General features: G+C 45.4%; 1 protein-coding gene across 15 annotated transcripts in view; it reads left to right on the top strand.

Moving 5' to 3' along the window:
- The window catches only part of Agap1 (ArfGAP with GTPase domain, ankyrin repeat and PH domain 1), a 435962-nt gene that overhangs the window by 278152 nt on the left and 132365 nt on the right, over nt 1–25445 (top strand). For all 15 annotated transcript variants that reach the window (XM_034521738.2, XM_076914829.1, XM_034521740.2 and 12 more), the window contains one exon: nt 6337–6505. In XM_034521738.2, coding sequence (XP_034377629.1) covers nt 6337–6505 — 169 coding nt within the window. The remainder of the gene's footprint in view (nt 1–6336; nt 6506–25445) is intronic.

Genomic DNA, 25445 nt, shown 5'->3' with positions numbered 1-25445 from the left:
TCTGTAAAAGTTATCTGAAACAAACTATTATATATTGTAGCAAAGTGTCAACTTTATCAACACATTGTATACTTAGAGGCCAGAGCATACTGGGGAAAGTCTTAACTGCAGCAGCAAAGGTTTACTTTGTCTGCCATTTGTCTTCAAGCATTGTAATTATTTTTAAAATTATTTGTTGAACAAAAATGGCATTGGTTGATTCTCTTAACTGGACTGGCAGCAAGTAGAGCTGCTGGGGTGCTCCCAGGCCTTGTGTTGTGGTAGACATAGTTTGGGGGTACAGATCATAGTTTGTGCATTTCACTCTGGCTTTAAGATCATGTTAACTGCTTTGGCTAACCCCGTGACCACATCAGCCAGCCATCCTTCACAGGCATCTGAACGTAACCTCCAGACGCAAGGCAGCAAGAATCGATCTGCTAAGAATATTTTTAGGGACTATTGATGGATTGCTGTATTTTGTGCTTAACTCAAGTGCCAAATGCCCCAGAGGTGACGAAGATGAACTTCCCCTTTACTGAAGACCATCTAGGCTATCACGCACATAGAAGGCTCGGGGATGGCTGGGATTGCTTTTGAGGTTCTTGGGGGAAATTTTCTTGACAGCCTTGTAACTGTCTGCTGATGGGAATTGTGCAGTACTCGGTCTGCAGCAGCCAAATGTTACCCAGCTGATCACCTTTCAATCCAGGGACACCTAACTGTGAAGTGTGAGTCCACATTGTACAACCGCCAAACAGTGAATTCTCAATATCTGGAATGATCTGGAACACAGAGGCGCTAATGGCCCCTCGTCTTTCTCCTAAGGCCACCCTACAGAAGGCAGGAGCCACGTTAAACTGTGCTTCTGTCAGCAAGCTGAAAGCTCTGGGTCTCTGACATGGCTCTCAGTTGCAAGCCGGTCTCTCACTGCACCTCATTTGCATCTGGGACATCAATTAGCGTGTTTGTTGAGGCTAATTGAATGAAACTCAATCATAGCTCTTAATTGCTTGACTATGTGAAAAGAAATCACATTAATGCAGCTAATTAAGTGTACGGCAATAGATGCAACGTAATTAGGAGCAAAATGTAAAAAACAGGGGAAGGCAAAGGTGCAGGCACGGTGCAGGGGGACAGCGAGCGAGCGTGGCTGCCGAGCTGTTGGCGCGTTCCGAACGAACGGGTCCCTTTGCTCTGGTGCCGGCTTGGAAAAAAGGATCCACATGATAAGCGTGGACAAGTTGAGGAGAAAAATGCAAATAGGTTTGCAATTACTACTTTTTCAAGCTGTTGAGGGGCGGGAGATGGCACCTCCGGGGGGCCTGGCTCTTGAGTGGGCCCCAGGGACTTGTTAAGTGCTGTTTAAAAGTACTTGGCTTTGAATTACCCTCATGCCTTGTTAAAGGTTTTTTCCCCTCTTTTATCTTCGATCAGCATTTTCTGCAGCTAACATGGAGAAGGGTAGCTGAGTGGTATTTGCATATCAAAATAAGCTTGCTGTCTTTATTTTACCCAGCAAGGTCCCTGCCTCACACTTACCCATGATCCGCACATCCTGTCTGCTTCTGAAGACACCACATTGTTTAGTGATCCAGCTTTAATTCCTCAAGTACCAAGCCAGGCAGAGATGAAAAGGTCATTGCAGAAGCAGCATCAGACTCAGAGCAGGTTTTCTCTTGGGAGAGGAAGCAAGGCAGAATGGAAGTGCAGGAGTTGCAGATGAATATTCTAGTTTCCATCCGGTTGGTTGGTTGGTTGGTTGGTTGGTTGGTTGGTTGGTTGGTAAGTAGGTAGATTGTTTGGTTGGTTGTTGGGTGGATGTGTGCGTGCACACAAACCTGCAAAGGAAGTCGGGTGTCTCCCTCATTTTTCCTCCCACCTGGAACACAGTGTGGCTAGGCAGCTAACCCAAGGATCCTCCTGCTCCCTCCTCCCCAGCAACGAGATCATGGGCACACTTGCTGGAGGTCAAGCAACCTCCAGCCACCCCCACAGCCCTCAGATACTCAAGTTTCCTCAAGCCAATGATGCAGTTTGTCACACCGCAAGAAAACAGATCGGCCAGCCCATGCTGGGCTCAAGATAAATGTCGTTTCTTGTCGTGTTCAGATCCAGAAAGCAGACTCTACATTTCTACAATAATTTTAAATAAAATATCCTGGTTATTGTATGTTAAAACATGCCTATTAAAAGAGCCCACGCTGGGGTTTAGTCACTCTCTGATTAGCCTCATTTTGGAACTCATAAACAATAAATGCTCAATTACACTCCTGTTATTGTATTTTAATTTGTCAAGAATCGGCATTAAAGGAGAAAGTTACAGCAAGTTGGTATTTGAGAGGAGTAACTGCATAAGAAGGAATTCGCTGTTTGCAAGCATAGCTCTGTTTGGAAACTTGGGGGTGTGTGGGTGGGTGTTAACAGCAGGCATTAGAGATGAGAAGAGCAGCCTTGTTTTGTTTTTGAAGACCTGCTCTGGTTGGAGTCCCTGTCTTCCCTGATAGACAGGAGTTTCACTTGCTGCTGCAGTGCCGGGCTTCTCCCATCAGAGTCTACACTGTCTTTCAGTCGGACTTGATGATGATAACGTCTTCCATTTTTGATCCACATCCTACCATCATGGTGGTGGGGCACGGAAAATACAGCTCACCAGGAAAATGGAACCTCGAGGTCTGTGTAGGCCTGGCTGGCTGCCTAACCCACATGGTGGAGCACCACGTGGTGGGCCGCAGCCGAAGTGGCAGCTGTAGAGGCAGGCCACAGTGTCAGTCCTTCCCGGTTACAGCGGCGAACGGCTGCGGCAGCCCGTAGCACAGTGGTTCCCAAAGTATTCGATCTCAGCCAATGTACCAGTGTTAGTTGTTAGCCGTCCGACTGCAGTTCAGACCACTCCAGACCACATGGTTCCAAGACGGGGAGGTTTATTCAGGACATAAGGCAAAGGTGCGGGGAAGATGATGGAAGAAGAAGAGAGAAGAGGAAGAAGAGAAGTAGAGGCTGGCCATGACCTCATGGAGAGAAGAAGAAGAGAAGGGAGGAGGGGGCAGAAAGGCTAGAGGTGAAATGGTAATAGATAAAGAGAGTAAGAGAGAGAGAGAGGAAGGGGCAAGCAGCTACTTTTATAGTGGACCAGGCCTACCTGGCTGTTGCCAGGTAACTGTGGAGGTGGAGTTTAGACAGAATACTAACACAGCTCACACCATGGTGACCAGGAAGCAGAGATTAAATCCTGCAAAGGCTTTACCTGTTGTGCCACTGTGTTCATGGCAGGTCTTCCCTCCTCAGCTAAGTCTTCGGGAACTTCCTGTCAGCATACCTAGAGGCTCAGTTCATCTCTGTCCTACACACTTCTCAGCATAACCAAGATGGCAGTCAAGGCTAACCATCAGAGGCGGCTTCCCATTACCTGCTCTGCTAGGCTGTGGACATTCTTTTGCAGTTAAATTAGATGGCTTGCCTGATTCCTAGGATTGAGGACAGACTTGTCATGATGCCCACACTACTCTATCAGTATGCGTCACCCTGCTGGTTTCTAGCAGACTAAAGCTCTGACCTTCCTGTTTTGTGGGGGTTGGGGGTATCTAGGAGCTCAGAACAAATGGAAGATAGATGGTCAGTTCTTCTAAAGGTACCCCAACCTGAATTTAATCACTTAGGACAAACACAAATTTCTGGGTCTACCAAGAGCCCTATTTCCTACTTCCTTCCTAGTCCTACTTCCTACTTACTGTTAAAGTACCTGAAACAGTATTTATGTAAGAGTAATTCAGGATGTATCCTTTTCTAATATGTGATGGGGTAACATATTCAGGGTATGTGAAATGCTGTGTTTGTAGACAAGAGGCCTCATGGAGACAGTGTTGATGGTGGGGGTGGTGATGATGGTGATGGTGATGATGATGATGATGATGATGATGATAATGATGATGGGGGTGGTGGTGATGGTGATGGTGATGATGATGATGATGATGATGGGGGTGGTGATGATGGTGATGGTGATGATGATGATGATGATGATGATGATGACGACGACGACGACGACAATGATGACAGTAATGCATGAGAGAGTTGGCAGGACCATGCTTCAAATTGTGTCATCTCTAAATCACTGTGACAAAATCTGAGATCACCAACTTCTGTGGTGGAAAGTATTATTTTGGTTTGTAATTTCAGAGACTTGAGCTCACGGTCACTCCACCTTGTTGCTTTGAGCCAATAGCAGCACATGGTGTCAGGGGATATCTACTCATCACACAGCAGCAGGAATCAGGAGGGAAGGAAGGATAGAGGGAATGAAGGCAAGCTTGGCTCCCAGTCTCCTTCAAGAGCATACTTCTAGTGACCTAACCAACCCCCAAGACCTATCACTTAAAAGTCTCACACCTCCCAAGAGCACCACAGGCTGACAACGAAGCTTTTGGCACACAGCCATTTTTCAAGGACACTCACACGAGTTTTTTACCTGACATGCTGTCCCTAGGTATTGTGTTTGCTCCATTGTATGATGGGTTGTTAAATGACTTAGCTCAGACCACCCTTTGATAGTCGCTGGCTGCTGGCTGCTGGCTGCTGGCTGCTGGCTGCTGGCTGCTGGCTGCTGGCTGCTGGCTGCTGGCTGCTGGCTGCTGGCTGCTGGCTGCTGGCTGCTGGCTGCTGGCTGCTGGCTGCTGGCTGCTGGCTGCCAACGTGCAGGAGCCAAGGGTCTGGAGGATTTGTCTCTAGGTTTTTGTTTTCTTTTGTTTTCTTTCTCTAAGGAAGTGTGACCAGTTGCCTGAAAAGAAGCATTTGAAGGAAGGGTGGGATTTGTTTTAACTTACAGTTCCAGAGAGACACAGTGCATCAGAGCAGGAAGGCTCGGCAGAAGCGGGTGGTTGCTGGTCACATTGCATCTGTCCTCAGGAAGCAGAGGGAACAAGGAGTGAGGCCATTCAGTGTTAAAGCCTGTCTTTGGTGACTCATTTCTTCCAGGAAGGCTTCCCTTTCTAAAGGCCCCACAACCTTCCCAAACAGCACCCAAGCCAGAGACCGAGTGTTCAAACGCACTGGCCTGTGGGGGCATTTCTTATGGGAGTCACAGGATGAGCATTCTTGTTTGTCCTTGAGATTATATTTCAATTATAATCTCCCTTTCCTTTCCTCCCCTCAAACCCTCCTGGAACCCTTCCCTGCTCCTTCAGCATCAGGGCCCCTCTTTTCATCAGTTGTTACTGCATGCATATATGTATCTGTACATATATATATATACACACAGAGAGATACATATACATCCCCAAATAAAGCCTTTTAATTCCATGCAACGTTACTTGTCTGAATCTTTTCAGGGTTGACCATTGGCAATGAACAATCAATTGGTGTGTTCTTCCCTGGGAAAGGCCACCTCCTCTGCTCCCAGCTCTTCTCCATTGCCTGTACTGAGGTCTTGTGCAGGCTTGAGGACTTGTGGCCTTTTCCATGCAGTCTGGTGTGTTCATTTGGTGTTATCCTTGTTTGGTTCACAATTAAATGATCATGCTGGTGACTTTGTAGGAGTGGCTTCTGATGTTAATAAGAAAACCTGTACATTCTTGTCAGTGCCCACAGTGAATGTGTTGTTGTTGACACCCTACTGCTCGTCCCTCACATCCTCCAGTCACCTCCAGTCTGTCTTAGTTGAAATACCATGACCAAAAGCAAGTTGAGGAGGAAAAGTTTTATGTGACTTATACTTCCACATTGCTGTTCATCACTGAAGGACATCAGGATAAGAACTCAAACAGGGCAGGAACCTGGAGGAAGCAGAGGCCATGCAGGGATGCTGTTTACTGCCTTCCTCCCCATGGCCTGCTCAGCCTGCCTTCTGGTAAAAACTAGGACCACCAGCCCAGGGGCGGCCCACCCACAATGGGCTGGACCCTCCCCCCTTGATCACTAATTGAGAAAATGCCTTACAGCTGGATCTCATGGAGGCATCTTTTCAATTGAGGTTTCCTTCTTTCAAGTAAATATAGATCATGTCAAGTTGATATAGCAGCACAACTTAGTTACATCCTGAAACTTTAGACACTGTTCTCATGAATCTCCCCGCATCCCTGTGGACTAGTTCTCAGAATTCACAGCATGAACCCAGGTTCATAAACTGCACCCAGGAAGCAAGAGTTCAAAGAACTAAGATCTTGTGAAGATTGTTTCTTTACCCCATTCCCAGTCCTAGATTAGGTCAGCATGTAGATGCCTAGCCTGAGTTTAAATAAGAACGATGTTGCCCACACCCTGCAGATGAACATGGCAGACACAGGATTACAGCTTGTGACATCATTAGGGTCTTGGGTCCCATCCTCTCTCTAATCTCTCTTGGGTGCTTTAACATTCATACAGGATTACATGCAGAATGTCCACGGCAAAGAGATAGACCTCTTGAGAACCACTGTGAAGGTGCCGGGGAAGAGGCCACCCCGAGCCACGTCAGCCTGCGCACCGATCTCCAGTCCCAAAACCAACGGCCTGGCCAAGGACATGAGCAGTTTACACATCTCACCAAACTCAGGTAAGCTCAGCAGCCTTGGGTGCACCTGAGGAGCTGAGTACTTAATGCTGCAGGTAGATGGTTAGCGTCAGGCAGGCTTGAAGCCATGTTCCCTCTGAGCCTGTGTTCTATGGTGGCAGGCAAGCCACGGCTGCCGAAACGGAAGTGTCCAAGGCGGCGTTCCCAGGCTATGTGGATCAGCTAGTTAAGGTCATTCAGAGGTAGAGGAATCAGTTGTAAAAGCAGAATGCCTGTTAGCTACACACTAAAACTGGAGGAGACTTCGAGCAGCCCAGTGCAGGGCTGAACTGTCTGTCGCTGTCTTTACTAGCATCTCTCTCCCGTTAGCTAAGCAACTTTGTTCTCTATTCTCTTTCAAAGAACTTTGGTTTTTTTCATTCAGAATTAGAGAACCTTGTTTTCTGAGAATCTGGTGTGGTGAGAACTTCTCAGCCTCTGTGCAGTCTGGCATTTTGCTTGTTTTTACCGAGTCACGATTGTAGGTGATTGGCAGCCATTTTGGCCCTCCTGTGATTGCTTCTCAGGAGAAGGCAGGTAAAGAGCTGGAGTCTTCTCTCAGCACATGGAATCTCCTCAGAAAGGTTCCTTGTTCCACTGACAAAAGGCTCCTTCTCCCACTTGATTCAGTAATCTCAGGATTTTTTCTGCAGATGTTAACATGTGTGTTTTGTTGGCTTCTTGGAACAACAGGCTTCTCGCTTCTGAAACACAGGGTGCTTTTAAAGTTGGTGTGATGAACTGCACAGGGGTGAATGGACATTAATCTAAGATGATGTGTTGCTTTTCGCTTAAGAAATCAAGGCATTTGGCTGGGTTTGCGTTCTTAGACTCTAAATTATACTCTACAAGTTAAGTTCCCTGGGCTTGAAATTATTTTTCATAAAACACTCCAGCGTGAGGAATGGCTACGTGGAAAAGTGATGTGGTGGACTTTGAGCTAAAAGTAGTTATTTGTAGCTGTTTGCCAAATAATTGAATGTGATAATCGAGGATACTCTGTACTCTTGAGTTCTGCTGTCTTCATGTTTTGAGAGTCTGGGGTTGAGTAGGTGGGGTGCTTGGTCCCCATGGTGATTTGATGTCACTCAGTTTCTCTATTCTGTCTGGCTGATCTGGGGTGTGCACATACTAAGCCTCAGCACTCAATAATTACTCTGGGCAGCCAGTAGCCTTCAGTAGTGTGGCTCAGCCCGTGAGCTCTGTCAGTTCATGGTGTGTATTTCCAAAATAACCTCTAGAAATCCCGCCTATTAAAATGCCCGCCTGGTACTGCTTTTAACTGTCATTTTCAAAATAAACAGGGTAAAAACGCCCCATGCTGGGTGTAAAGTTTAGTCCCTTCTGTCAGTTGTGAACCTCAGTGACTCTTGGGCTTATTGTCCATGTATGTTTTGTAGTTATTTTATGTGTCTCCTTTTTATGTGTTTTAATGGGTTCTTTTTTTGTTGATATTGGAAAGTTCTTTATATGTTAAAGATATTGGTACTTTAATAATATGCAAAAAATTTAAATATAATATTTTATTACTTTTTATAGTCTTAAATTTACCCATATAGGGTTTTTTTTTCTTTTTTTCCCCTGTGTCTTCTCATTGTAGCTTAACTCTGTGGTTTCTACCTTGAACTGTTCAAAAATCCTTTAGTGGTCTGAAATTTGTTTGCAGGTGATAGACATTTATTTCCAAGTTTTATTATTCTTTTCTTAAACCCTTTAAAAAATATATCATTAACTTCTAATTCACTTCAATTTGTTTGGATCCATTATATCTGATAGAAAATAATAAGCAAATTGTCAATTCTGACAGCCACCTGTCCTTTCTATTGAATGATCTTCATTAATTCTGCATCTTCTCTGTGTACTAAAATGTATTTTCAGGGGTTCTGTTCTGTTCCGTCCACTGTTCTCTGCATCTTCTCTGTGTACTAAAATGTATTTTCAGGGGTTCTGTTCTGTTCTGTCCACTGTTCTCTGCATCTTCTCTGTGTACTGAAATGTACTTTCAGGGGTTCTGTTCTGTTCCGTCCACTGTTCTCTGCATCTTCTCTGTGTACTAAAATGTATTTTCAGGGGTTCTGTTCTGTTCCGTCCACTGTTCTCTGCATCTTCTCTGTGTACTGAAATGTACTTTCAGGGGTTCTGTTCTGTTTCGTCCACTGTTCTCTGCAGGATGTCTTATGCTGCATTTTTACCACAGTGTGTTACCTCAGACTTAGTTCAGTATGGCAGCGAGCACCTCAACACCCATCCTTGACCTCCAGTCTCCCAAGCTGTTGCTGTCTGTTTCTGTCATCTCTCCCCTGACCCTCAGAACAACTGGAAAACAAATACACCTCCAGATCATCTCATGGTGGTTGACAATTGTGTGTGTGTGTGTGTGTGTGTGTGTGTGTGTGTGAGAGAGAGAGAGAGAGAGAGAGAGAGAGAGCGAGAGACAGAGACAGGGTCTTCTGTAGCCTAGACTGACTTGGAGTTCAGTGCACAGCTGAGTATGACGTTGAATTGCTGATCCTCCTGCCTCTGCCTCTCAAGTGCTGGAATTACAGGCATGTGTCACCACACATAGTTTATTGTGGCCAGCGTAGAACCCAGTCCCCAGCATTGGGTTTAATTACAGGCATGGGGGTGGTGGGTAGGGGACATATCACTCTTTCTGGGTTTCTTCAGGTTGATTTTTGCCTAGTGGTTTGTTTTTTTTTTTTCCATTCAGATCCTAGAGAGTTTGTTAATCCATTCCATCTTCAAAATCTTCCAGCCACTGTGCTGATCTTTTTCCAGGGAAGTCTCTTATGTGACCTCAGTGGTTCCATAAATGAAAGCCCCTGGATTTTATTTTCATACCCAGCCATGTAACCTAACTCAACATTTCAGTACACAGAGAAGATGCAGAGAACAGTGGACGGAACAGAACAGAACCCCTGAAAATACATTTTAGTACACAGAGAAGATGCAGAATTAATGAAGATCATTCAATAGAAAGGACAGGTGGCTGTCAGAATTGACAATTTGCTTATTAGTTGTTAGTTGGATCAGCTACAGGACACATGTCATGAATAGAAGAATGTATTCCCAGCCTGATACCACATTGCCTGCCTAACTCTGGACTGACTTAATTTCTCCCATCCAGTTTATGAGTTAGACAGAGTATTTCTTCCTGTGTCTTTTGTCTTCCGTGGTTAATCAGTCTGTTATGTGCCTAGCCTTGTTTATTGCTCTGAAGATGGGGTGAGAGGAGCAGTTCCAGGCTATCCCTCCAGGAGCCCACCACCTCAGTGAGGTCACTGCACCAAGCACACTGCTAAGGTCATTGCTAATATCCTTCGGTGTTGAGGGGACAAATAGAGCCTCGCTCATCTGCTGCTGCCGCTGGCAGCCTTAGGTTCTGTTGCTCCTGGCCTTTTTCTTGTTCTTTCTGTTTGGATGATTGTGTTTTGTTTTGTTTTTGTTTTATTTTGTTTTGTTGAGACAGTGTCTCTCTGTTTAGTCCTGCCATCAAACTCAGAGCCCTCTTACCTTTGCGTCCTGAGTGCTGGGATTAAAGGTGTGCACCATCACACCTGACTAGAGTTGTGTCTCTTTATGTATTCGGGATACCAGCATATTATGGATACCAGCATTATTATGTTTCTCAAACGTCGTTACTGTTTGCTTTTATGCATTTCGTAACTTTGTTTCAATTTAGAGATTTTTTTTCCCCTATGGGAATGTTGAAAGGCTGGAACTGTTATAATCTTAATGTCCAGTTTTTCCATGGCCCCGGGAAAGAGCTGGGAAAAGCACGTTGTCATGGTAGCTTCCTAGTGAACCCCATATACCTCATGTGCCTCTCGTTTCTTGTGTTCCTCGTGCTGGTCGTTTCCCGCCTGCTCCTCATGTATTTCTGGAATCCTGGTTCATCGAGTAGCATGTTTGCTTCACACAAAGTGTGTAGTCTGACCCCCAGCCCCACACAAGCTGGTTATGGTGGGACATATCTCCCAGCACTTGAGATGGAGGCAAGAGAACAGGAGTTTAAGGTCATCCTTGACCACACAGCAACCTTGAGGTCAGGGTGGAATTTAAGAAATCTCGTCTCAGCTAAGTGAATGCATGGAGCTGCTGTGATGGCTCAGCAGGTAAGCGCTTACCCCGAGCTGTCAACCTGAGTACAGTCCCCAGACTCCTAGGTGGACGGAGAGACCCAACACTGAGCTTTCGACCTGAGTACAGTCCCCAGACTCCTAGGTGGACGGAGAGACCCAACACTGAGCTGTCGACCTGAGTACAGTCCCCAGACTCCTAGGTGGACGGAGAGACCCAACACTGAGCTGTCGACCTGAGTACAGTCCCCAGACTCCTAGGTGGACGGAGAGACCCAGCTCCCACCAGTTGTCCTCTACCTCCACACACAATAAATATATTTTAAAAGTTTTTTTTTTAATATCAAGTAGAAAAAGTATGAGTAAAGATGATTTTGATAAAGATACTACAGAAAAAAATGACCGCCATTGAGCAGGGCAGTCTGAAGTCAAACTCTGAGTTGTTAGATGGAAGAGAAAACTTTGCAAACCAAACAAAAAAGCTAAAAGATGCCCAGATAGGAGAGCAGTCCTGCCCTGGGAGCACCCGGGTTGTAGGTGTGCAAGAGCCGTGCAGGTGGACAGTGAGCTCTCCCTTCTCAGAATGACCCTGACCTCTAGATGCTAACTCTGAGCTGGATTATTGCTAGCCAATAAGAACAGAAATGATAATTTTTAAAAAGTCATTGGTTGGCTACCAATGTCATTAGTTGGAGATACAGAATATTTCTGTCTGAATATGTTTTTTAAAAAATATGTAAAGATCTACTCCAGCAAAAATAAATGGTAAAACGGAAGCATCTAGAAAAAAGTTCATTCATATTTGGCTGAAATCCCTTCCATGACAACGTTGTTACCTCTTCTGAGGTGGTTTCTCTCAGGATGTCCATGGAAAGCTTCATTTCTGTTCCTGTAGCAGGGAGCTTATGGGAGGGACCCTGAACTGCTATGGTAACTGGGATTTATCAGTAGCTGCATTTTGAGAGTTTCCTCAAGTTTGATTCCTAAAATCCTTCCAAAGAAAGAGTTGAAATACCCTTACATGTATTCCTTAATGAGTTTTAGCCAACGTGGTTTGGTAAATCTAGCTACACATATGTGACCTAGATAAAATTGTATCAGCCCTGGGGTTATCTGATGTTTCTATACAAAATAAAGAAGCTTATGGCTAAGACTAGCCCCTCTGGAATCAGAAATATAGCACTAACCCCCATCCCAGTCCTCCAGTGTAGATCTGTCTCTAACCTCTGGGCCATGGCCTCTGTGACTTCCAGGGTCTTAGCATTGGTTCCTAACAAGTTAGGGTGGGGGAGGGATTGCCGAATGATGTTTTTGAGTTGTTCTTTCAAATGCCTTCTAGTGGACAGTTGGCATATCTAGACCCTGCCCCCCATTACATTCTTACTTATGTGGTCATGCTAGGTAGCCCGCAAAGTGTTCTTTGAGATGTTCGTTCATTATCTCTTTGGAGACCTCTCCCCTGTTCCATACCTTGTCATCAATTTGTTGATGACTTCTGGCTTTGACATCTTTGTTCTGGGACCACAGCTTATCTTCCTGTTCTCATAGCATGTGCCTTTGTTGGATTTCTGCAATTATGGGGTTTTTTTTTTTCATTCTACCCAGGTTGGCACCTCGACCCCTGTAAGAGGAACCCTTACCCCTTTTCCTCCGCCTCCCCCACTTGAGGTCCCCAGCAGTTGGAGGCAGGCCAGCCCGCAGGAGGGCTGAGCTGAGCTGATGCTCTGAGTGCGGTGGGTGGGGGAGGATGGACAGGAATGTGTTTGGAGTATTGAACTGCCATTGACATCGACAGTCTCCGCCATGCTGTTTTCTCCACACTTCAGCAATCAGGACATCCAGCAAACCCATAAAAAAAAAAAAAAAAAAAAAAAAAAAAAAAAAAAAAAAAACCAAACTAATAGCATGAATATTCAGTGACCTAGAATACTAATTATTGTCATGAATATTAATGGGATTGGACTTGCTCTCTTCTCTTCCTCTCCCGGCCTCTTCCTCACTCGCTCCCTCTCTCTTTTTTTCCACTTAGCCGGCTCTAAGGATGGGTCATAATGAGAGCATTTAAGAGGGAGCGCTCTCCGCCGTGACAGGGACCGGGGCAATAAGGAGAGCTTGATTAACGTGCGCACTTGGGGGAGACATGAGAGGCTTCACGTGGGCCTGTTCGGGGGAGGCGGCGAGGCACCGGCGGCTCTGTTGCTGCTCCCGGAGATTAATGAGGCCTAAGAGTGCATTAGGAACAGTGACAAAGGTTTGATCTAATGGGCTCAGTCATTTTTCCTTTGAGTGACAGACGCACAGAAGTAATTGGCTGTGCAGAATGGCAGCTCATTGGCGGTACTTAAGGATACATTATCCCCGTTGTGTGGCCCGCAGAGGCTGTTTATCAAAACTGCTCACGCTGCAGACGGAGTCGCTAAGCTGCTGTTACAGTGGTAATAGCTATTAAAGAAAAAAAATAATAACACAGCGTCCAAATGAGATCTGTTGTTGTGTCAGAGAGACAAAGTTTTTCTTTGTTTAGTTTCAAATGGTCTAGAAAACATTTTAATAACTCCAGAGTATGGGTGGGCAGCGTGGGCCCACCGGTCCCCTGCCTGTTTGTAGAACGGCACTAGGCTGAGGTCCTTGAGCCAGGCCTCTCCTAGCCCTTCCTGCTCACCCAGAATTCCCCATGCTTTGAATTTTGGCTACAACATTCCACCCTCTGATACAGAAATGGGCACTTCTGCTAAATACCCTTCAGGGGCATGAAAGAACATGTGTTACCCAAAGCTATTGGTTAGGAATTACCTTCCTTTAAAAAAAAAAAAAATGCCAATTACTGTATGATACCTGGCTTCTGGAAGCCAGATTTATTAAAGTCGTAATGGGTATTCAATAATTAAATTTTAGCAAAAATAATTGTTTGGCGAAGGTTCTTTTTTTACATGATGTTAGTAACAAGTAATAAATATGAAGAAGGGAACATTTTTTAGTTTCTTCTCAGTGGCATATCCTCTGCTGTAGAGTGTAGGGATGCAATTCAAAAGGAAATGAGAATATGCTTCTAACTTAGAGAGATCTTTCCTAGAATCTTGAACTAACAGTAAAGTGTTATTTTGTGTAAGTTCTGACAAAGCAGCCAGATTCTATGGGCTTTCCATGGTTTTCTATGGGCTTTTCCATGGCTTTCCAGGTTGTACAAGGGATGTTGTGGTCCTGAACTACTCGTTTCTATAGTAACCTGTGAGCCTACAAGTGAATGAAAGTGGCTTTAGAGACTTTTCACCTCAAAAGCATGGGTTCAATGTTTTCTCTAATGAAACCATAGGGCATACCAGTGAGGCTAGCCTGGGGCAGGCAGAAGCCAGGGTCCAGTGCTGCTCCAGTAGCCTTCTGGAAGGAAAAGCCAGTGTGCAGACCTCAGCATTGGCTGGAGAGAAGCTTAGAGGGAGTTAAATCTTCAATCTGCCTACCGCCCTGCACTGGCACAGGACAGCCACTCAAAGTCATCCTGATATTTTGCCACTGCCATCCTTCTGGCTGGTTGCTCTGTATTGACCCATCATATAGACAGTTTTATCTTTCTGAAATACATTAGAGTGTGGGGGGAAACCACAAATGCCTTAATTCCTGTGCTAATGCTAACCCCAAGTATTCCTAACTGTTCTGTGCTGCCTGTGTCATCATTAGGTATAAGATGCGCTACAAGAATTGGGAGGCTTGAGTGGGGGCGGGGGGGGGGAGGAAATGGTAAAGCCACTGAGCCACCATGGCCTCCTTCCCTTGGAGGGACAATAGCCATGTCCCCTCTTTAAAAAAAAAAAAAAAAAAAAAAAAAAACTGAAAGTATATTTTGTGCAAAAGACACCTGTCGTACTGATCACATAAAGAAGAAAGAATGCTTTAAAGGGCTCTGGAGAGATGTGTCAGGGGTTAAGAACACTTTACTGCTCTTGCAGAGGACCTAGCTTTTGGTTTACAGCACCCCTACATGGCATCACACAAGCATCTGTAACTCCAATTCCAAGGGTTCTGATGCCCTCTTCTGGCTGCTGTAGACACTACATGCATGTGGTGTGCATACATGCAAGCAAAAAATATTTGTGTGTGTGTGTGTGTGTGTGTGTGTGTGTGTGTGTGTGTGTGTGTATTAAAAAACACTTAGGTGTGGCACTTGAGACTGAACATTTTGTTCTTTGGAAGTTGAGCCAAATGAGAAGAACCAGGTATAAATACCCTGGAAAGTTTTGTAAAACTACTTTTCTGACTATGGCTGTATGCTATTGGTTTATACAGAAGCACAGGTTTTAATACCCCTTTGTGTAATGATTCCATCCCTGTATGTACATTTGGTCATGTTGCTTGCACCTGAAGTGAGTTGCTGGAAAGGGAGCTTCATGATGGTTTCCCTCGAACACCCTCATGAAGATTTTCTCATCAGGTGCCAGTAAGCAGATGAAAACTGGCAAAGTGGAGAAGGGTTTGTACAACTTTGAGTGCTAATGCCAGAGGGAGGCTTTGCCTTGGGAATACACGTGTATTTCTAAGTCACATCACTTAGATGGACACTCACCTGAAAAGCTTGGCGCCATCTCTTGAGTTGTGCCTGCACTTGATACATCCGTCCTGAGGCAGACTAGATGCTAGGGATGGGGTGCTAGCAGCTTTGCTGGTCTTGCTCCCTGTCACCCACTGCCAGGAAACAGTCCTCACTTCTCCCTGTGTCCCACACACGTTCTCTCTGTCTTCCCTATTCCCCTTTTAGAAGCTGGTGTATATTTATCCAGTGTATTTGGTGACATCATCCTCACTGGCCAATGTATTTGGTGACATCACCAGGTGAGTTAGTGAAGTAAAGCCATATGAAGTAAAGCCACCTGTGACCCCAGAGCAAGTGTAGACACTGCCTGGGACTAGGAGAATGCCACCAGACCAACAAGGAGCACAGGCAGATATTGTAGATCTTAAAGAATTAGCCGCTTTCAACTTCTACTAAAAGCTAAGTAAATAAACTATAGAGGAAAGGAGGACCCACTGTCCATGAGATTGCCAACTCCTAAGGCGGTCAGAGGCTCGGCTGGCCACAGCATGCTGTTCATAGTTTGATCATTTCATTGTTTATTGCTGGACCTACCACATTTTCTTATCTGTTTTGTAAAATGTCTGCGTTGTTCTAATACTGGCCAGTCCTCTTTGGGGCATTGGTCATTAAGAAAATGATCCAAAATGTGGATCAGAAAGATCTACAGCACTCACTGCAGCCCTGACCCCTCTGAGGAGTTATTCTAGGAAAGCCCAAAACTGTAAGTTGTCTATCAAAGTGTTGTGTGTAACCATGGAAACTGAGGAACAGCAAGAACTACCTACGGGTTGGTAATGTCAGTTGCCTACAGTACTTGTTGATACTGGATATATCAACAAGCTGGAGTTCTGGGTCTCAAAGTAAGATAATGGCTGTTTAACAATGTCAGGAAACAGTTCCTGCAAAGATGTATCACAGAGCCAACAAGAGGGCTCTGCAGACCACGGTGCTTACGCCCAATCCCAACAGCCTGGGTTCAATTTCTGGGTTCCTCGTTTTAAAAGTAGGAAACCAATTCCCACAAATTGTCTTCTGACCTTCACATGTGTGCCTGCACACATGTACACCATAGGTTTCTTTTTAAAAGGATGTATAGCAAAATATTTTTTCTATGGTAATAGCTAAGGAAAACATCTACATGTATCCAATAAAATGCTGACCTATTTGCAGTGATGCTGTCAGACTTAACCCGTGGTACTTGTTTGGCAAAATTGGTTTTAAGTAATTTATGCAATAAAATAGGCTTTCGTTATTTTCCTTTGGTACCATAACTAGAGAGAAATTAGACTAGGAATAGCTATTTGCACATTTTTGGGAACGTCTCAGCTTTTCTAATTCTGGGCTTTTGACTTTTGAGTCATCCTGAGAATTTAGTTAATCAGATATGCTTCACTGCCCCGAAGTCTAGACTGGAAAAATGTAGTAACAGAAAGCTGTACCCTATAGGAAATAATTTCAGCTTTGTGTCTCAGTAATGAGCATGTTAACTGCACCTGTCTTACAAGTAAACAGGAGCTGTAGCATCCAGGGCCAGGGCTCGCACCTAAAGAGAAGACTCTGGATGTCCCCTTGGGGAGGACAGCTCTCGGACAGAAATTCTGGTCACCAAGAGGGAGGGCAGCTTTCCAATGCAAATACTGGAGCAAACAGCCTCTCTCATAAGCACTTAAATCATTTGTATCTCACTTTTTATGGTAGTGTCGTGAATTAAATTCTTTTTGGGCCTGTAATTAGAGGACAGAGCAGATGGTGAAGGCCTAGCTTGAAGCGCCATGACTGTTGGAATAGCCTCTGTTGTCCAGCAGTGATGCAGGGACCCCATTTTCCTATGTGAGCCCATGTCAGCTTTGGGAGCCTGGACCTGAGATGTGTTCTCTGACTGTTGCTTGAGTGAAGGCCCCAGTACAGATGCAGGTTCTTTTCCAGTATATTCTGGAGTTACAGTTTGGGTTTTTAAAGTTAGAATTCTGCTATGTCTGCTTCCGAGCTTATGTCTGCTTCCAGCTTGAAGCTCGGGAGCTTGGTGCTTTTTCCAGCATCTCCTTCTCACCCAGCATGCATGGAAGTTCATGGCCATCTTGTTAGTAACTGAAGCAATTAATTGTTTTATTCTTATTTAATCAGTAAGCCAAAGCCAAGCATACACACACACACACACACACACACACACACACACACCTTAGTTAAACTCTTCTGTAAAGTTGCAACCTGTTTGTAAAGCTAGACGGGGAAACAGAATAGGTAATGAAAATGTGTTTTAAGGGATGATTGTTGATGAATGTGCACTTGAACGCTGCAGAAAGCCATCGTCTCAGAAGATTTTTTTTTTTTTTTTAATCAAAGCAGGCTATTTTTTAATGTACTAAGCTTAGATAGCTTAAAAGAGGGAGTCTGTCTTTGATGTCATTTGGGGGATGAAAACATCCTCGTTCAATAGAAAAGCAGCATCTTCTTCAGGCTCATTTGAGATCAGTTCAGGCAACATACTGATGCTCATTCAGATATAAATGCCATATTCACTTTGAAATGCAAATTGTTTAAAGAAAAATAGCATATGGTGGAGGTAAGTACCTTTTCAAATCAACTCTTACACTTTAGGGAGGTAAGTACAAGGAAAATTATTCTTTGGAGAGAATCTCAGGGCTTTTGACACGGAAGCTTGTGCTCATCAGGAGAAGCAGCTAAGCACACGCACATATCCATATCAAGGAAGAGGCGCGGGGGATGTGGATTAGCATGGTAATGCGGCTGCCCCCTGCTAATCAGGCCAGCACCAGCTGATCCCGGAAGGGGGTTTTCCAGGAAATGCCCTCCCTGGGCCCTGAGCTGACCAGGTAGCTGACTAACCCCTGAGTTTCTTGGTAATATTTGGGGGGAAGTTCCCAGATGAAAAGCCAAGTTGGTGCTTCAGGGACCATACTGAGAAGTTGGCATCCCAGGCTGTTGAGAGCAGGGTCATGCCCTGGAACTCACTGCTGGGAAGTTTCCTCTGCCTATCCCAGTTCTTGCTTTTGAAGCAGCATCTGTTTTCACAAGCCAGCAGGTCAGCAGTTTTTGGTGGGGTTTTGTTTTGTTTGTTTGCTTGTTTGTTTGTTTGGTTTTTTAAACTTTGTGGGGAGGGTAAATGTGGCCAATACAGTATTTGTGTAAAAAGTGCAAAACCCAAGCTGGGGAAGTGACTCAGTGGATAAAAGCACCTGCCACATGAGGGACAACCTGAGTTTGATTCCCAGGACCCATATGGCGAAAGAAGAGAAACAACTCTCAGAAATTGTTCTGTGAGCTCCACACTAAGGCAAAGATGCACCAACATACAATCAGTTATTAAAAATTGTCTAAAAGAAGCGAAGTGCCGGGCAGTGATGGCGCATGCCTTTAATCTTAGCACTTGGGAGACAGAGGCAGGTGGATTTCTGAGTTTGAGGCTAGCCTAGTCTACAGAGTGAGTTCCAGGACAGCCAGGCCTACACAGAGAAACCCTGTCTCAAAAAAAACAAAAAAACAAACAAACAAAAAACAAAAAAACAAAAAAAGAAGAAGTATTCTGAACCATAGCTGAATACAGGTAGCCATTGCTGGTAGCCCCGAGGTTCCTCCTGTTACTGCCTCAGCACACACAAGGGTGGCCCCTCTGACTTAGCAGCCCATGGGTGTGACATGCCCCTTGAACCGAGTCCTGACAGCCTGAGTGGTCCTCCTTGCTGCCACCTGCCCTGTGGTCTGTCTGCTGTTCATCCTTCTATCACTGGTCAGTGGCTCCTCCGTTCTCGGTGGTATACAGGGGAAAGTTGTTGGTCCGTGCCCTTGGAGGTACGTACAGCTGCTAACATCCAGGGTGAGACTATGAAGAGTGAGCATCTGTGTTTGTGCTTTTGTGTGCATGCGATTGGACATGTACCTAGTTGGGGGAGGGGTGAACAAAGAGGGAATATATTTAAAGGGAAATGAACCAGACTAGAACACTGTATGGAGCTTTGTGCTTTCACAAGTCAGTGAGGTTGCCCTGTAAGAGCTCAGCGTATCCTCTGTAAGCCCTGATCACTCTCCATTTGTCCAGGGGTAGTGTGACTCCAGAGTGTAAACTCAATATTGCAGTATTCCAAGGGAGGCTTTCCAGGTCCTTCCAGCAGGGGGAGCCCCTTGCCCCTCAGTCTCTGAAGGCTTCTGTGTCTAGGTGCATGAATGGGGCACCCTGGGGTTGTCTGACTCCTTCGGGTGAATTAGATTACAGGTTTGCTGAAGGTGTTCATGCCTGCTGCACAGGGCCTGAGTGTGACAAGACAAGGCATCTAAGACAAGGAATCAGGGCAAGAAAGACACAGGAGGCCCCTTCCTTCTGTCCAACTGGTTACATGGCTAGTAAGACTTGTGGGCTAGGACAATTTACAGCTCATCCCAGAAGCAGCAGTAGCTAGAGGTCAGCATTGTCACCACCCCAAGCCCAGTTCTCCCAAGATGACATGGCACATAACGTATAATATAGTACAGAACCTTAAACTCAGGACAGTCTTCTGTAGCAGGGGAATAAACCAGTCACCCCTACTTTTGCCATAGAAATTGACATTAATTACCACAAGTGGTAGAAAATTCTGCCCTTCTCTAGGGAATACACTGTCCCCGTCATCAGTTTGCTCTGCAGACACCCTTGAAGAAAAGGCACAAAACAAGAGGGTGTTGGTAGTCACACCCACAAGCTTCAGGGAACCCCGAGGTCCACAGGAAGCTGCCTGTCCACAGTGCCTAGTAAGGCACAGAAGTGCATTGAGGCCACAAGAGTGTCAGGATGCAAGAGGAAAAGAGACAGATGGCCTTGTTCCAGCAGACTCAGCCCTGGGGAGGCCAGTGGCCACTTGACCTCAGGGAGCAGACACTTACTTTCCAGGCCCTTGTCTGTGATTGCATCAGAACCCACCCCAGGTCACTCTTCCATCCCATCAAAGAGGAGACCTAATATGGCTTCCAGTGGGTGCCAGCTGTGGGGCTTCAGACTCCTTTACATCCCAAATACCCCAACTTTATGTCACCTTCCCAGGCATACCAACAAAATGCTATCTGACCAAGTATGCATGTGATCCTTTAAGAGGTTACTCCTCAGCTGAGACTCACCGTATACTTTTCTGCTGGGCATTCCTTAAGCTGTGGGTTGGCATGGCTTTCTGCAGGCTGGTAGCTTCAGCTGGGAGTGTGATTGCATCTTTCAGGACTCCTGCCATATTTGTTTTGTAGCTCAATCCTGCTGACCATTGCACACTAGAAATTCTAACACTGTGTAGCGAGATCTTAGGGCATATCCTGATCATAGCTGGTATAGTTACAGGTTTCACTAAATGTGTAAGTAACATGAGCACCAGATAGGTATATGGTCCCTAGCCCTTCAACTTAATAATAGCGAGCAAAGCCAGCTGCCACATCACTGGTCGGTGTACTTGAGCCTAGCTTTGAAGGTGTCTGAGACAGTGCTTATACACACTTCTGTTTTAAGTGGTCTTGAGGTCAAGGTCTTTAGCTCTCAGACATTCAGATAAGGACTGACTTCACAGTCCTTCACAGATAAGGACTCCTGCTTCTTGGCCTAATTAATAACTTGCCAGCATGAAGTGAATTGCTACCCAAAGCGAGTTCTAGCCCTCAAGTGCTTGAAGAATAAAATATCTTAAGCATAGCTACTCCTTGTGTGTGTAGATGTTTGCAGAAGTATAAGTTCCTTATGTGGTGCCCTAGGCAGGTTCTGCTAGATACTCCCCTGTGAACACTATACATGGGGAATAGTAATATTTGGGCAATTAGTGATGTTTGCTTGGAAACAGAAATGGAATACCTGTTACATGTTTGCAGGTATATATTTTTAAAAATGCATTAGATTCTGCCCTAGACATAGCCTAGAGACAAGAGTTTCAGCTGATGGATTTCCCAGATCAGATTGGCCTGTAGGCATGTCTGTAGGGGATGTCTTGAATATTGTTTGATATAAGAGAGCCCAGCCTGCTGTGGGCAGCACCATCCCCTAGGCTGTATAAGAAAACCAACTAAGCATACATAAGTCTGAGCAAGTAAGCAGTCTTCCTCCATGGTTTCTGCCTCAAGCTCCTGCTTGAGTTCCTGCCCTGACTTCTCTCAGTGATGGACTCTGACCCTGAATTATCAAATAAAGAATGTCTTCCCCTAAGCTGCTTTTGGTTTGTGTGTTTTTATTATAGCAACAGATAAATTGTGCCCTGATACAGTTAGAAATGGGTATAGGTACAAAAATAATACTGAGTAAACCTAAACATTGTAGGGTTGTTCCTTTGCCTGGCAGATTTACTGAAGGGATAGAAATAGGCAGAAGTGTGTGTGCTGGAGATGTCATCTGGCTCTGATAGGCAGACTCACAACTTCCATGTGTTGTGTGCAGCTTTCTTTGGACAGTGGTTTGCCTCCAGGTCTGACATCTCTCCTTATATATTTATGTTTAAAGGCAGGGCCTGCTTATGGGCTTCTGAACAGTATATTGAGTATAGAAATATTTCCTGGTGTTCATATCTTTTTTATTTTCAATTGGACAAATACATACCTGCATCACCCCTGAGGGTATCAGGTTTAATGTGCTATCATTCTTTGAGACAAGGTCTCATTTTATAGCTTGGAGCTCATGATGTAGACCAGGCTGGCATCAAACCTACAGCCAGCCATCATCTTGCCTTTGGCTCTGGAGTGCTGGATGTATGTCACCAGGCCTGACAGAGAAAACATTTTTTATTTTTTTTGTGTCACAATTTGTACAAGTTGTAACTCATGTTAAAATGGAATAAATTAGTACTTCCAAAAAAATAAAAAAGAGCTTTAATCTCAGAGGAAATCAGAGCTATTGAGTTTCTGGGATATTTCCCTCTTTATCTGGAAAACTGTTTAACTCCAAGTCATGAAACAGTAGGAACCAGTAGGCAGGGAGCTGAGAAGACAGCAAGGCCAGTACATCCAGACAAATCAGGTGATGCTGCTTCCACTCATTGTGTCAGGAGCAAGGCCAGGACCACAGCTGTCAGACATTCCCATTAGCCAAGTGATGCCAGAGCCATAAATTTTAATTTTTTATTTATTAGAGACCTTTTATGATCAGAGGACAACTTGAGAGTCAGGTCTCTCCTCTCTTTACGTGGGATCAAACTCAAGTCATCAGAGAACAAATATCTTTGTCAGCTGAACCCCTTGTTAGTCCAAACCATGGGTTGTTTTGAAATGAAATCTCCAAATTTAATTCTACTTAGGGTATAAAATCATTGTACATAAGCAAAAATGTTATCTGTGAGCACTTCCTGGCCACTACTCCAAGCCACAGGTATACGCACACAGCTCAGAATTCTACCTCCATGACTGCAGTCAGTTTAGTCTTGCCTCTGGGATCTGGGGTTCCTGGATAGATGAAGACTGTTGCATATCTGCTTTCTCAGAGGAGAAAGGATAGCTAGGGCCGGTCTGGGCACAGGCCTCCTTGGCCACCTAGGTCTCTTTTGGCTCCCTGGAGACTCTCCTGCTCAGAAAGTGAGCTCTGCCAAACCCAGAGCTGCCTCACCAGCTTCATAATACATCTGGCTCATCCTTAAATGTCATTTTACAAACAGCAGGAGGTTTGCAATCGAGATGAGCAGCCAGGAATGCATGAACAGTCTCGTTCTGTGCTGTCTGCGGCACGTACACTTTAAGAAAATCTGCCTTCATTTTCCAGCACTTTGGCATCCTGCCACCAGAAAAAGACCTGGCAACCCTGAGCTCATCCTTCAGACATCTCCATCTGAATGGTTTGTGCTGCTCCTGCAAGTTCAGGTGGTCTTGTGGTTCAGGTGCTTGTGGTTCCTCCCCAAGGCCTGTTTCCCTAGTCAGTGATGAAGACTTGGGAAGTCTTTCCTTGACTTTTATAGGGAAAGCTGCTTTCAAAGGGTTGGACAGGTTGTCCCGTAGGCCCACCCTTCAGCAAGGGTTTCCAGCCTTCGGGTCACATGGGACTGAAGATAGTTATGAATGTATCTGAACACAAAGTCCCAAAGCTTTTTGTGGTTTTATCTACATATTATAATGTGATTACTCCATTCTTAATCTTTGTTGATGACAGTGTCAAAAGTTTGGATGCCTATGAGTTTCTTTATTTCTGTCGAAGTGATAAAATGCCACGACAAAAGGTGACGTCAAGGAGAAAGGGTTTGTCTTAGCTTACAGTTCTGGCTTCAGTTCATCACTGCAAAGAAGTCAAGGCAGGAGTTCATGTGAGGAGCAGAGGGAGATGAATGTGCCCATCCTTAGCACTCAGCAGGCTTCATACACTCCTCTTACAGTCCAGGGCCCAAAGCTAGGGAATGGAGCCACCCACTCCCAGGCCGGCCCTTCCCACATCAATTAAAGCAGCCAAGACAGTCCCTCACAGAAGAGGCCACCCCTCATTGATACTCTCTTAGGTGATTCTAGATTGTCAAGATGGCAGTTAAAACTAACCATCTGTGGTGATTTGAATATGCTTGGCCCAGGGAGTGACACTATTAGGAGGTGTGACTTTGCTGGAAGAAGTGGGGGTGGGCAATGAGACCCTCCTCCTAACCATGTGGAAGCCAGTCTTCTCCTAGCAACTTTCAGATGAAGATGTAAAACTTGCAGCCCCTCCTGCATCATGCTTGCATGGATGCTGCCATGCTTCTGCCTTGACAATAGTGGTCTAAACCTTTAAGCTAGCCCTAATTCAATGTTGTGTACAAGTTGTCTTGGTCGTGGGGTCTCTTCATAGCATTGCAAACCCTAAGCACCATCACAGCATCATTGCTAAAAAATGGACAAAGGAAGCGGTGGCTGTCGTTGAGCATTGTCATTGTGGACCAGAAGATGAACAAGTTTGTTTTTAGTTTCTAAGGTGTTTGGGTCTGTGGGCATAAAACATGTGTAGGCAGAATCATCTTGACATGTTGCTAATTGGTATGAGTCTCTATAGGCTAGATGGGCTCAGAGGACCTTGAAGGACAAAGAGTAGTCTTCCCCCTCATTCCCTGAGGCATGTAACATACCCCATATACTTTATTCTTCTGAGAAGGAGCTCCTAGCCTGTGCTGGCCTGGAACTGACTTTGTAGGCCAGGCTGGCCTGGAGCTCACTGTTGTCCTGTCTCTACTGCTTTAATTCTGTAGCTATCAGTACTCCGCCACACCCAATAGTCTTACATGGCTTTTCTTCTATCATGGCTGCGGTATTCCGCAGCTTCTGTCTGCAGAGACCTCATGGGATGGAAGTAGGAGCGAATCAGGGGAGACACTGGGGTGGTGTGGTGGCTCTTTTGTAAACATAGCCTGGATGGGTAGATTTATGGCATCAGGGTCCCTAGGAAAAGAGGACCCTAGAAAAGGGTCCCAGAGTCGATGGGAATGATGCCAGCAGGAAAGCAGCCAGCTATCCTAAAGCAGACTCAGGGAACAGCCTCAGAACTGACTCCCCAAATCTCTCTGCCCTCTTTCCTATACATCCCTGCCCTGCTCTTCTCCTTGCTTTGGAGCCTCTAGGAGCAGAGGCTCATCTAGGTGGGCCCCAGCAGAGCAGCCTGGCAGAGGGGCTACAGAAACAGCATAGCAGGCCTAGCCTACCAGAGCCACAGCTCTGTTCCCTGTGGAGGGAGCCCCTCACCCACTCTGGAGGGTGCTGCCTCTGTACTGTGGGAATAAGTTTACCAAGAGGCAGCTTCAGGGTGGCCTCAGAAGAGGCATGTGAAGAGTCCTGACAGCTGTGTGTAATGTCTCCTTGGTAACAGCAGCCCCTCTCCAGCTGCTAGGAGGTGTGAGGCAAGAGCAGGGTCTTGTTATTCATGGCATTGTCCCCCAGAACATGGGCCTCAGAATATTGCTGTTTTTTTCCAGGGTGTTAAGATGCTTCTGTGCCTTCAGAACATGACAGCTGGGGGAGGCTGGCCCTAAGGCTTTGAACACCCCCTCACACACACACCACATGCCAACACCTGCACACATAGACACAAACTTTCAAGCGCCTGGCCCATATATCTGTTGGGATGAAGAGCTTTGCTTACAGTTGTGGTTGTGTCTCTAGTTTCTCCGTTGAATGTTGGTCTTAATTGAGTTCGAAGGCCCACTCAGACTCATGTAACCTGGATATCTAGAAAGCAGGGGTCAGGTTGTCAGGGACTCTGCAGTGTAGACACTCTCAAGCCTGCATTTTTGTTCCCTGGATGCCACTGTGAACAGGAAGGTCTGTGGCCCTCGGCCCTTCCCTTTCCTGTCACTTCTGGGTCTTGGTCTGGACTCACAGGTTGTTTCACCTCTGAGATTCAAAC

Source organism: Arvicanthis niloticus, chromosome 17 (genome assembly GCF_011762505.2).
Source record: "Arvicanthis niloticus isolate mArvNil1 chromosome 17, mArvNil1.pat.X, whole genome shotgun sequence".
Lineage (NCBI taxonomy): Eukaryota > Metazoa > Chordata > Mammalia > Rodentia > Muridae > Arvicanthis > Arvicanthis niloticus.
Note: the sequence above shows the minus strand (reverse complement) of the source record. Positions and strands in the feature narration are given on the sequence as shown.